The sequence below is a fragment of the Bos taurus genome, chromosome 10 (assembly GCF_002263795.3).
Source record: "Bos taurus isolate L1 Dominette 01449 registration number 42190680 breed Hereford chromosome 10, ARS-UCD2.0, whole genome shotgun sequence".
NCBI classification, from domain to species: domain Eukaryota; kingdom Metazoa; phylum Chordata; class Mammalia; order Artiodactyla; family Bovidae; genus Bos; species Bos taurus.
The window spans coordinates 102236211-102249784 of record NC_037337.1 but is presented as its reverse complement, the minus strand read 5'-3'; the positions used below and the strand labels follow the sequence as shown (position 1 = coordinate 102249784).

At 47.3% G+C, this 13574-nt stretch overlaps 1 protein-coding gene across 8 annotated transcripts in view; it reads left to right on the top strand.

Annotated features, from left to right (window-relative positions):
- TTC7B (tetratricopeptide repeat domain 7B) overlaps positions 1-13574 on the top strand; it is a 304954-nt gene that overhangs the window by 186024 nt on the left and 105356 nt on the right. For all 8 annotated transcript variants that reach the window (XM_059890973.1, XM_024998170.2, XM_024998169.2 and 5 more), the window contains one exon: positions 54-191. In XM_059890973.1, the coding sequence (XP_059746956.1) occupies positions 54-191 (138 nt within the window). The remainder of the gene's footprint in view (positions 1-53; positions 192-13574) is intronic.

Genomic DNA, 13574 nt, shown 5'->3' with positions numbered 1-13574 from the left:
GCTGTGTGCATGGCCAGCTCACCATCTGCTTCTCTCTTCCGTGTTGTTTTCAGGCCAACCGGGACGCTGTGCTGAGCAGGATACCTGAGCACAAGAGCGACCGTCTCATCAGTTTACAGAGTGCATCTGTGGTCTATGATTTACTGACCATTGCTCTTGGAAGAAGAGGCCAGTATGAGATGCTGTCAGAGGTACAGCCCTTGAGTCTGGTTGACTTCCAGGCAGTGGGTGGTGCTGGCGGTGTGAGTGCTGGAGGACCTGGGCTACCTGGTCTTCACACATACACACACACACACACACACACAGGCGGTGTGTGCACTGGTAAGAGCTGGCGGACCTGGTCCTGCCACACACACACACACACACACACACACACACACACACACACACACACCGCCCCCCTCACTGGCAGCCATGTACCCTCGGGCCCCTCATCTAACTTTGGTTTCCTTCTCTGCAAAATGGGAATCAGGCTGCACAATGCGGTGGTAGAATTCGCTTGTGCTCAGTTCCTACTGGTGGTCCATAAACCCACTGGGGGTGAGTTTGTGTGTTAAGAGAAAGCGAGCGTTTCTCAGGCACTTTCTTCTTCAGTGTGATTTCCACACTGATCCCCATTCTCCGACCCATGATATTAATTTCCTTGTAAAGCTGGTTTTATTTTATGTCAAGTATTGAGGCATAACTCCTGGCGCACTAACGACTTCCGGCCCAGGGTGCGTCGAGTGAGCCGGGACTTCCGGCCCAACGTGTGTCAGGTGAGCCGGGACGTCCGGCCCAGGGTGCGTCGGGTGCGCCGGTGCGGGCTTAAGGGAGAGTAAGCGGTGCCTTCACGTGTAGTCTTTCGCTCATTCTGAGGAGACCCCAGTTGCTTGTAGATATCGTTGCCGCCTCATTCCCTCAGCTGCTAAGAGACATTCAGGCTGGAAGCTGGACTGCTTTACAGTTTCAGGAGAAGCTGGTTAGTCGGAGGCCATGCTTATGCGTTATTGAGGGACTGCCCAGAACACCAGATCTACCCCCCGAGAGGCTAACTCAGTCACAGGACCACTTTATCTCTTCTCCAGTGGAGTAAAAAGAAAAGGAGGAAAGAAAAACCACTCCTTTTGTTCAAATGAACCTTTCCACGGTATTTATCTTGTTTCTTCTAAATTTATACACGTTGCAACAGCCTCTGGGCACGCGGACAGGGAATGAAATACTGTAACAGATTGGCTGACGTCGGACCGGCGCCCGGCTCACCCTGTAGCCTGCCGGTGCACCGTCTCTTTAAGCAGGAGCCTCGGGGAACAGACGAGCCTGCGTGGCTCCCATCTTTTTTTAGCCTTTGGTTTGGTGACTATACAGGGCGACCGTTACTCAGGCTTCAAAAAAAAAAAAAAAAAAAGCCCCTCGCAATCTGGCTCAGATGAAGCGACGAGTCCAGATGTTCCTGTCCCAAAGTGTACACCCGGGCACGTCCCAGGCTTGGGGTGGGCCCGGGTTCTTCATCACCCCAGGGGCTTTGACTCCCAGGGACCCTCTCCTCCTGGCCAGCTGAGTTCCTGTCCACCGCCTCCACCAAGGAGCCCATCTGCAGGGAGAGAGCCAGGCAGCTCACAGCTGAGTTCTTTTAAGGTGAACTTCCCTCCCTGCCCCGACAACCACTAAAAGTCTCTCGGCGTCCAAGGCTGCGTGGGGCTTGCACGACCGCTCTCCTCCCATCACGGGGCCACAGAACTGGTCCCCGGCTTGAAATTCGCCTGTGTCCGAAACAGGTGTGAGGAGGCCGGGGTGGCCGGCGTGGCGGACGGGCTGGACGGCCCCTGCCTGCAGGCTTATTCTCGTGCCACGAATGGCTCTGGGGGGACGGCTGTCACCTAGCGGCATTTGTCTGTGAGGCGGAGGCTCCCTGGCATGTGCTTCCGCCTGGCGCGGAATCCTGGGACCGCGTTTTCAGCCAGATAGCTTTCACCTTGACATCACGCCTCGCCTTGTCCCGTGGTCGTGCCCTGACACTCAAGTCACTGGGTAGTCTGGTTGGTTGGCAGAGCCTTGATTCAGAATTTCACCGCACTGGTCACATGGACCCTGTGGAGACAGTGCGGGGTTGATTTGAAGGGGCTGGAGCAGAACAGTGGGAGCCTTTGGAGCCTTTTGAATTTTGTACCATGTCAGTGTTTTACCCATTAAAAATGTAAGTCAGTGGATCAAATATATAAAATGGAGGGCATTCATTTTTTTAATCCCATATATATGCAGGCCCTGATTCTGTGCCGGGGGCTGTGATTAGGGCTGAGGGCGCAGTATCTTGATCAAGGTGGGGTCCCTGTGGGTGAGTGACCCCTAGTCCAGAAGAGGAGACAGCCAAAGCAGCAGGCACTAACCATCTGGGGTGCCTGATGTTGGGAGAGTCTCTGTGCAGGTTCTGCATACAGTCATGAAGGATTTGAATCCTCGGCCTTAGTTTTTCTTGCTATTTCTACTTGGGCTTGCAGATGGAGCTTTCCCCAGCAAACATTTGGTATCTGCGTTGTCTCAGATCTAAGTAGGGCTGTCGTGGGAGGAAGGCGAATTCGCAGAGCATCTCGCAGGCCAGGCCTGTCTTTGGAGAGCTCTCCTCCTGGGGACAGGGGCTCGGTCCACCCTTGGTTGACCAGACAACCCCCCTTTGCTCTCAGGTCCTACTTAATCTGTCCTGCTTCCCTCATTTGCTGCTGTTTTCTTTCTTTCGTTTTTCCTTCTTCTCATTTACCCTTCCATTTTCTGAGGACTTTAGGTTAAAAGGCTAAGTGAATTTTTTTTAACTGAGGTAAATTTATAAAACATATACTTAGCCATTTTAGAAGGTTCAATGCAGTGGCATTTAATACTTTCCTGCTGTTGGGCAGTCATCACCTCCAATTTCAAAACATTTTCGTCACCCTGAAAGGAAACCCCATCCCCATAAGTATTTGTTCATCATTTCTCCTTCCTGCCAAGCCCTGTTAGCTGCTAATCTGAATTGTGACTCTGTGAATTTAGCTATTTTGAAAATAATAAGTCCCCAACATACAAAGGAGTTCCGTTCAGAGAGATGTTCGTAAGTCCAACATAGTGAGTCTAGATACCAACTAACACAATTAGCTATATAGTACTGTACTGTAATAGGTTTATAATACCTTTCACACAAATAATACATTAAAAGAAAAATAGCAGAACATTTTAAATTTTACAGTACAGTACCTTGAAAATACACTAGTACGTACAACCACTGGCATAGAGAGGCTGGCCATCAAGTGAACAGGCAGGAAGAGTTACTGACTGGAGGAGGGAGAGGAGGTGGGAGATGGTAGAGTTGAAGGGTCGTCAGCGATGGGAGATGGAGGGCAGGCTGCACTTTCACTCACACTTGGCACTGATGGGACACACATTTGCGTCTTTGAAAGTTTGTAACTTGAAGGTTCATATGTAGGTGACTGACTATATTTCATATGAATAGAGTCATCCAGTATATGATCTTTTGAGCTTATTATACTTCTTTCACCCACCTAATGTTTTAAGGTTCTTCTGTCTTTTAACATGAATCCATCCTCTTGGCTGATAACATTCCATCATATGGATACACTGAGATTTGTTTCTCCATTTATCAGTTGCCAGGCATTTGACTGTGACACATAGTGCTGCTCTGGGCAGCTAGGCTTTAAACTTCCTACATTGCTCCTTCTTTTTTAGTGATTCTCGTTCATGCTGTGATGGTTGATATCCCATCTTCATCTCGTGCATCATCACCACAGTGATCTTTCTCAAACACCGTCTGTTGAAAAACATTTCATGGCTTTTCCCCTTGCCCCTTCTTTTTCTCCCTCTTTTTATTTTGTTTTGCTTTCATTTTCCTCCTAGAATGAAATTGACTTCATGGTCTTCCTGCCATAGGCAGCAGCCCAGCAGACTCCTTGAAGAGTTGAACAATATATACAATATGGAAAGGAAAAAGTCAGAGAATCCCACTCTTTAGAGATAGTTGAGTGCCCATTGACATTCTAGAGATCAGTTTTTTCATATTTCTCTGTTTTTTACACTTCATGAAACTTTTATTCAAAAATAGATATAGGCAGTGACTGTATATAACTTCATCATTTTATATAGCTGTAGAGTATTCCATTGTTTGAGTGTACTAAAATTTATGTAACCAGTTGCTGGTTTATAGTCATTTAGGATATTCCTAAATTTTGCCTTTAATAATGTTACATAATAGTTTTATTATAATTTTGAACCTATGCCTTATTGAATAAATACATGTACATCTTTGTAAGTTTCAAGGAATGGAATAATATTATAGGTGTTTTATTGTGAATATTCCCAATCATTCTTCTCCCCTCTATCAACACCCCCACCCCAGCCCAGCCTCCTCAACCCCCAAACCTAAGTCAGCCGTCTCATGTGTTCTGGACCCAGGCCCTAAAATCGGAGAGCTTGGGTTTGAGTTCCTGATTTGCCACTTACTAGTTGTATGATTCCAGCAAGTCATTAACCTCTTATGCCTCAGTCTCACCTTCTGTAAAATAGGGATAATACTCACACGCATCTCATATCATTCTGAGGCTTGTTTGCTAATCTGTGCAAAGGGCTCAGAACAGAGCCCAGCACGTAGATTGCATTAAATGGCACCTGCATCCTGCCACGTTGTCCCTGCCACTCTGCACAGGACTTGCCTGGCACCGGGGAAGCAGCTTATTACACAGGAGTGATCCAATCTTTCCAGAAACTTCCAGTCATCAGGAACAAGCACGTGGAGAGGCAGCCAGTTAGAGAAGGCTGGACAGTGAAGGCGTGTTGATTACAGGCGAAAGTTAGACCAGGTGCGGTGGAGCTGGCCGGTTGGCCACCAGGGAGGATTGCAGCAGCCAGTGTGGGAATTGGCTCCACAAGGCCTGAGAGGAGTTAAAACATCTAAGAGCAGAGGGACAGCCTTACCATCAAGGTCAGGGAGGCGGGAGGGTGGAGAGGAGGAGAGGACCCCGGGTGGAAAGTGTGGAGGCGGGTTGTCAGGCCCCGAAATGCAGGGGTCATCTTTGTGCTGGCTGGGACCTTTCATGAACAGAGGAGTCACCACCACCAGGCTGCTGTGAGAGAGGTGGTCTTGCCTCCTGCTCACCCCCTCCTCCCTTTTCTTGTCCCCAAGCAACAGCAACACTCCTGCGTCAGGACCTGCTGACCCAGGTCCTCCTGCCAGCAGGAAGAGGCCGGGGTGACTGCCTCGGCTCCCAGCCCGTCTCCTCCTCGCCCCTCCTGTCACTGACACCTTTGCGTGCGTTGTAAGTGCTGTGCAGACCCTACCCTTTAAGAGCTGTGCTTGGGGACTTCCCGGGCGGTCCAGTGGTTAAGACTCCATGCTTCTTAATGCAGGGGGCGCAGGTTCAATACTTGGTTGGGGAAGTAAGGTCCCACACTCCCGCTGCACAGCATGGCCAAAATAAAAATCTAAAAATTAAAAAAACGAAAGAACTCTGCTTACTCGGGGAGCAGAGCCACTCTCCTCTCTGGCTCTGTTGTTTGAGACAGAAGTCTCTTCTCGCATCTCAAGAAGGCCCCACACCATGCCTTTCTTTCTCTCGGGTGCTATTCAGCCAGACCCTGGTGAGGAGCATGGTGTACAGAGGGAATTCAAACCAAAGGAAAATCCCACCCTCATCCTGACAGGCTTAAATGCAAGCGTGATGGTTGCCGTCCCTCCAGTGCTAGGAGTCTGTGTGTTTTTAAAGACTCATGTGGGAACTGCCCTGGTGGTCCAGTGGCTAATACTCTGTGCTCCCAACGCAGGGGGCCCGGGCTCCATCCCTGGTCAGGGAGCTAGATGCCACATGCCACAGCTAAGACCCAGCACAGCCAAATAAATAAATTAAAAACAAAAAGGCTCATGTGAGCCCTGCTGAAAGGCTCATGTAGGAAGGAACACTTCTTTTCTCCCTGTTCAATTTGAACAGCAGTGCTAGTTGGCATGACAACCTGTGCTATTAAAAGTAAAGCGACAAGCACCGCTTTCCTCGTTTTTGAGAATGAACCCAAGCTGCTAAGGAGGTTTGTTTCTTGACTATTAATGGCTCCATTTTAACGGAATGTTCTGGGGTCTTTTGTGAAGGGTGTGTGTATCCCCTCTACATAGACATGGCAGCTTTAAAGACAGAAATGGTATTTTTATCTTTCCCATTGAACTCATGTTCATTTGTTTATGGTAAATCTCAACAACTCTGTAGTTCTGTGGGTAGAAATGTCTGGCTAGTACCAAAGGGACATTTACACATCCCTACCCTCCAAGCACTTATTTAATCAGGGAGCCTCGTGAGAAACACTTGAAGGTCTAACGAAAGCTGCCTAACCGGCCTACCATTTGTTAGTTCACATTAGCGTTTGGTCTGTCGTGCAGCCCCACTCTGCAGAAACCCAGCCTTGACCTACGTGCCGGGGTCTCCAGAAGGCATTAGGGTGGCCTGATGGACTGGGAGCCACAGACTTCTGAGACGTGAAGACAGATTGTTTGGTTTATGTCGTCAGTCACTTAAGTCGTGTCCGACTTTGTGACCCCATGGACTAGAGCCTGCCAGGCTCCTCTGTCCATGGGATTTTTCCAGCAAGAATACTGGAATGGGTTGCCATTTCCTTCTCTAGGGGATCTTCCTAACCCAGGGATCAAACCCTTGTCTCCTGTGCCTCCTGCATTACAGGCATATTCTTTACTGCCGAGCCACTGGGGAAGCCTTGGTTTATTATAGGTACCCAATAACAACTTGCTAAATCACCCAGTCCTTCAAAACCAATGGACATTCTCATCCTGCTTTTCTTTGGTTTGTGGGTAAACTGTCTCTGGATGTGCAATGAGTGTAGCTTCCAGAGGTCGGCCCAAAGGTTAAAGGTCATTTACTTGGGAACTGGGTCACAGAGGAAGAGCTGGGCCCCACTTGGGGCAGAGCACTGACTGGTACGGATCCCAGCTCTGGTCCGGCTTTGGGGGTCAACCTCAAGAGGGATCAGCTACATCATTTTTATTGACAGTCCTGCCCCTAAGAATCTCAGCCACTGCATGGACACTGGTACCTACAACCCCACCGATATGAATATGTTTTTAAATTAAGCTTCATTGTTCTCTTCTTACAGCCCTCAAGGAAAAACTTGTTTGCCTTAATGCCATATTAACCTTTTAAAAATGTATAATTCAGCAGCATTAACCAGATTCACAGCACTGTGCAACTATTACGTCTGTTTCCAGACTTGATCCTCATCCCAAAGAGAAACTCGTTATCTGCTAAGCAATACTCCCCATTCCCACAGCTTCCATAACCTGGTACCTCTAATTGCTGTGTCTGAATTTTGCCTATTCTGGGTACATTATATAAATGGAATCACGAAATACTAATATTTTGTTTCTGACTGATTTTGTAGTCTAGTGTTTTCAAGGTTCAACTATGTCATAATGATATATCTGATAGCGTCTATCAAAACTTCATTCCTTTTTATAGCTGAGTAGTATTCCATTGTGTGTATATGCCAATTTTGTTCATTCTTCTATTGATGGACACGTGGATTGTTTCCACATTTTAGCTATTGTGAATAATGCTGCTGTGGACACTAGTAGACACGTGTCTGAGTTCCTGTTTTCTTATATTCAAGAGTGAAATTGCCAGGTCATATGGTAATTCTTTTTTAACTTTCTGAAGAACTACTGAACAGTTTTTCACAGCAGCTGCACCATTTTGCATTCCAAACAGAAAGGCACAAGGATTCAAATTCCTCACCAACACTTGTTATTTTTTGTTTTTTGTTCACTCTATATGGCCGTTCTAGTAACAGAGACGGTAGCTCACGTGTGTTTGCCTGCTGCTGCTGATGTTGAGCATCTTTTCAGGCACGTGTTTGGCGTTTGTGTGTCTTCTCTGGACAAATGTCTGTTCAGGACCTTTGCCTGTGTTTAAGTTGGGTTGTTTGTCTTTTTGTTGCTGAGTTATAGGAGTTCTTTATTTAGTACAGGTAAAAGTCTTAGCAGATATATGATTTGCAAGCATATTTTCCCATTCAGCAGGTTGTCTTTTTCTTTCTTGATAATGTTCTTTGATGCGCACAAGTTTCCAATTCCAGTGAAGCCTCGTGTACTGATTTTTTTTCTTTTGTTGCTCTTGCTTTGGTGTCATATCTAAGAATCCATTGCCAAATCCAAGGTCATGAAGATTTTTACCTATATTTTCCTATAAGAATTTTATGGGTTTTTTTTAAATTTTTTAAGAAACTGTATGGATTTTGCTCATATGTTTAGGTTGTTGACCCATTTTGAGCTAATTTTTGTATATGGTGTCAGGTGGGGCTCCAACTTCATTCTCTTACATGTGGAAATTCAGTTTTCCTGGCAATATTGTCTTAGAGGCTATTTTTCCCCCACTGGTTGAATTTGGTGCCCTTGTCAACAGTCCATTAGGCAGCAGATGTGTGGGTTTGTTTCAAGGCTTCCGTTCTGCCCTATCGGTCTGCTTTCGTTGCTATGGCTTTATGATAAGCTTTAAAACTGGGAAACTGTGTTTTCCAGCATTGCTCTTTTTCAAGATCGCTTTGACTCTTCATCGTTTCTGCTGTGGCATCAACTCTGGGTTCTTCGTCTTTGACTGCGCTTCTCACAGTGCCTCCTCGTCTGTCGGTGCCAGCCCCCCTGCCCCCGCCCCCGCCCCGGCCACGTACACACACCTTACAGGCCATCTGAGAGAATAGATCCTGACACTGGCTCTGTATTCAAGCATTCATCGCGCACCTATTTTGTATAAGACACACCCCCAGGGAGAGCCTGGGGCTCCCTTACTCCCCTCCCTAGGTCTTGCACGTGTTCAGGGGCACACTGAAGTCCCCGGGGGCCGGAGCCAGGGAGATGGAAAGACCAGAGGTGACTGCAGTTGAGGAGGGAGGAGGGCTGAGGAATGAAATGCCCATTTCTTGAGTAAGTGATTCATTTATAAGAATAGCAAAGAACTACATTAGTGAAAGAGTGGCTGGAGCAGTATTTGCACAGAGCCCTGGGGACCCTTCACTCACTGTGCAAACTTTTTTTTTTTTCATTCAAGAAGTATTTATTGAGAAGCTGTCATCCGACATTATTCTGGATTTTGATGATATAGAGTAAACAAACAAACAAAAAACCCCACAAAATCACAGTTCTCATAAAAAGAACAAAAGTAGAAAAAAAGCACCTGTAGGTGAAAGAGTATTTTTTTAAGTTACGACAAGTTGACGGAAAACAAATCAGCGGTTACAATGGAAAACAGAAAATCCTGAGAAAATGCATTCAACGGTCAATCTAGAACTGTGTGCCCAACAAAATGAGCATCCGATAACGAGGCCAAACAGGTAGATTATTAGATGAAAAGCAGGCTGCCTCTTCCTTTGTTGTTGCTACTGTTCAGTTGTTAAGTCGTGTCTGACCCTTTGCGACCCCGTGGACTGTATCCTGCCGGGCTCCTCTGTCCATGGAATTTTTCAGGCGTGAATACGGGTGTGGGTTGTCATTTCCTCCTCCAGGGGAGTCTTCCCAGATCAGGGATCGAGCCCATGTCTCCTGCATTGGCAGGCGGCTTCTTTACCACTGAGCCACCTGGGAAGCCCGACTCTTCCATTAATAGATTCTAAATAGAAACACTTAAAATCCAGTGTTATCACTGTGCAGACTTGATCCAGTTGCTTCATACAGTTGAAGGGAGAGCGTGCCGGAGGCTGGCGTCCAGTGTCCATGCTCTATAATAAAGCCTGTGACCTTTGAAAAACAACCCACTCTCTACCCCTCCCACTGTGGCCAGGGGCAGCGGTGGCCTCCAATTTAAGCATTTGCCAAAGCAACAGAGCGTAGAAACTCCTCTGCTGTATCACTGTTATAGGGCAAAAAGAGAAACGGGAAGCGGGGGCATGGATGTGGGGTTAGCTCAATTTTATTTCCAATTTAAGGGGAGAAAACTTGAGCAAGCCTTGACGGATGTTGTCTATATTTTCTCAAAGCTGGGTGGGAGGACTTTTATTTGTAGCTGAGAGTCCCATCAGCCTGCCTTTGTAGAAGCTTTTCTTGGCTCCAAACTCTTTGTAGAGTTGATCTCTTGAACTGTACTTTAATTTGTACTTTTATCAATATATTTAGTTAATTTAGGAATAAGGGCTCTGAGCTGAGCATCATGGGACCTGGATTCTAATTTCAGGCCTGCCTCTATGTGACCCCAGGCAGGCTCTGTCTCTTCTCTGAGGCTTTGTTTCCACATCCTTAGTGAAGTATGAACAGGAACAGATCATGTCAAAGGTCAGCACATTCTCTGATTATGTCAATCCATGGATTTAAGATAATGGTCTAAAAAATCTAAATTGCTTAGTTTTTTATTGCTAATGTTAAAAAAAATGAAATATCATATACCATGTTCAATTATTAAAAATTGTCACACAGCTGCCAGGAGTCACAATGATTACTTGACTCATTAAGTAACTATGATGAAGCAAAGAAAACCTTCCTACTTGGTTGGTTGAAGAATCCAGGTTATGAGAACTTTTAGGATATAACCGTCAGGTCCACAGAGGTGAATGAGGAAGTTCACTGTGTTATTTGTTCTATTTTAATAGTGATGGATTTCAGACTTCAGCTCCAGGCTAAATTTGAGGGGTATCTGATTATTTTATCCATCCCCCCTCCCCCATGGGTTTTTGGAGGCTAAAGCTCACCCTCGAATTCCAAAAATAGACGTTGGCTTTTCCTTGCTTGTGGTATCGTCCAGCTGTCACTGCCATGCACCCGGTTCGTGTCATTGGGCTGGGAAGGTAATTGCTAAACCCTTTTCTTGTGCCAGAAGAACTTCTCATTCCTGGAGCCCCCTCAGAGATGGCTGATTGACGAAGAGCCAAAATAGGGCACGGGAAAGGATGAGCTCTTGCTACTGAAAGGAAATCACAGTTTTGGAAGTGACATTTTGACTACCACTCAAATGATTAGGATGCCAGCTAGAGTCTAATAACTGTTCTCCCAAATATTCTTGGTATTAAATGAATGTTATCTGGGATTTAGAGAGCTGGCAGCAGTGTGTTGACAGTGAACGGGCCTCTCTTTCCTGGTAGAAACAATAACTGTTGCCAAACCCACCTTCTTTTCTCGTGAGGGAGATGGCTGGAGGTGACGCCGCTGTTGCGCACGGGTGGCTCAGGGCATGTGGGCCCTGGGCCTGCACCACCATCTCTCCGCTGGACACCGGAAGAGGAGAAAGGCCAGCATCCGGCTCTCATCTCCCCTTTCCCGCTTGGGGGCTCCCTCCCACCCTCCTCTGCCCTCCACTGGCACCCCAATCCCAGGGCTCCCCACAGCAGACCTGTCCTGCAGCAGCATCTGCTTCTCTGATGAAAGCAGCACCAACAGCAACATGCTTATTAAATTTACTCTGCGCCAGGCACTCTTCTAAGCATTTAAAACATTTTATGTATTTATTAATATTTATTTATGGGTTGAGCTGTGTGGCATGTGGGATCTTAGTTCCCTGTCCAAGGATCGAACCTGAGCCCCCTTAACCGCTGGACTGGCAGGGAAGTCTGTCTTAGCGTTTTCGTGCGCTCCTTCCTTTAACCCCGAAGTGAGGCTCTGGCTGATGAGGGGGGAGTTGGCATGGAGTCAGCACGTCCTGTGCCTCCTCTCCAGCCAGCGGCCTGCCTGGGCCTCGGTGACCGAGGCTGCCTCTTACATGCACCCCACTCCCATCTGGCTTCACCCCCAAAAGCCTACATCTTCCTAAAAGTCCATTTTCATCCGTACTTCTTTTAGACTGGAATCATGATTGAAATGTGAATTCTTTTATTTCGTAGCACATAGTCTCTTCCCAATCTCCCTACTTTATTAAAACTGGAAATTTAAAATTTATGGACAAGATGTTATGCTATGATCTGCATCAAAATAATATGTTGGGGAGAAACGTGTTAGGGATATGCATGAAACAAGATTGAGAACTGAGGGACTTCCCTGGTGGTCTAGTGGCTAAGCCTGCACTCCCAAGGCAGCAGCCCAGGTTCAATCCCTGGTCAGGGAACTAGACCCCACGTGTCATAACTAAGACAAGTGCAGCCAAAGAAATAAATATTAAAAAAAAGATTGAGAATTGAGTTGATAGTTGAAATAAGGTGACAGGTATGTGGGGTTTTATTTTCTTATTTCCCCATCTTTGTCTTAGTTTGAAAATTTTCAATAATAAAAATTTTTAAGAAGAAAGAAACTGGAGATTTTTACTCTATCTCATACAGACATGATTAGGATGCTTGAAAGGTGCAGTTGAACAGAATCACGGAGAGCGAACACCTAGTCTAAGGAGCAGGGGCTGTGGGCGGCACGTGCCCCAGTGACACCCCAAGGCCCGCCTTGCGCTTAGATGCGTTCTCTGGAAGAGGGTTTCCTTTGTGATGCTGACTTGAGGGGCTTCCCGGTGGCTCAGCAGGAAAGAATTCTACCTGCAATGCAGGAGACACTGGTTCAATCCCTGGGTCAGGAAGATACCCCGGAGGAGGGCATGGCCACCCACTCCAGGATTCTTGCCTGGAGAATCCCACGGCCAGAGGAGCCCGGTGGGCTACTGTCCATGGGGTCGCAAAGAGTCGGACGCGACTGAAGTGACTGAGCACGCACGCACACCTGTTGACCTGAGCCGCTTAGAGGCTTATATAATGCTAGCATTTACAGGCATGTAGAGGAGGACATGTTCTGTAGCTTAGCGGGATGCTTGGCATCAGGACCTCAGGAACAGCTGGAGCTATCTGGGCACTTTTACCGAGCCAGCTCTCAGAAGGGCTGCCAAGAGCCCACAGGAGGACAGAGCCATCCGCTGTGAGGCCAGAGCTCGGATATTTCGGAATCAGGGCAAAGGGTTAATTTGTAATCGTTGGCTTGCATTTCCTGTCTCTCTTTATAACACCCCTACAGCTTATACTGGAATGTGTGTTGTTACAGTAATGACGAAGGGGTCCGAGCTGGGGGAGGCCTGTGAAAGGTCTGCATGTAGAGGAAACCACGGCCTGTCTTTATCAAACTGTGCGCCTTTGAGATGGCACTGTGGTGCTAGCGGACACCGTGAGATCTGTAGTTTCTTGAAAATCCTGCTCTGAAAAGACCCCAGTCTTCAGAGGACGCGGAAACAAGGGCTCCATCAGCACTAAAATATATATATATAGCTGAATCTCAGAAATAGTTCAGGGAACATGTGGCATTTTTAGGAGCCTTTTATTTAGCCAAACTTTGCTTTATGCGGCGAGAGGAGGCCCAGCCGTTCAAGCGGCTTGTCTGTAAGGAGCGTCTCCGAGGCAGGGGGAGCCGTAGCCCCAGCTCCGCAGCAGACCGCTGGGCGTAGATCCCGCTCTCCCTGTGCCCTGAGCCGTGGTGCAGTCCCTTGTGGAGCTCCGCTCCGCCTCCTCCTCTGTAAGTGGAAGAGTACCTGTGTGGATGGCATCACTGACTCGATGGACGTGAGTCTGAGCAAACTCCAGCAGACAGTGGAGGACAGGGAGGCCTGGTGTGCTGCACTCCATGGGGTCGCAAGGAGCTAGACACGACTCAGTGACTAAACAGCCATCTGTTGGAC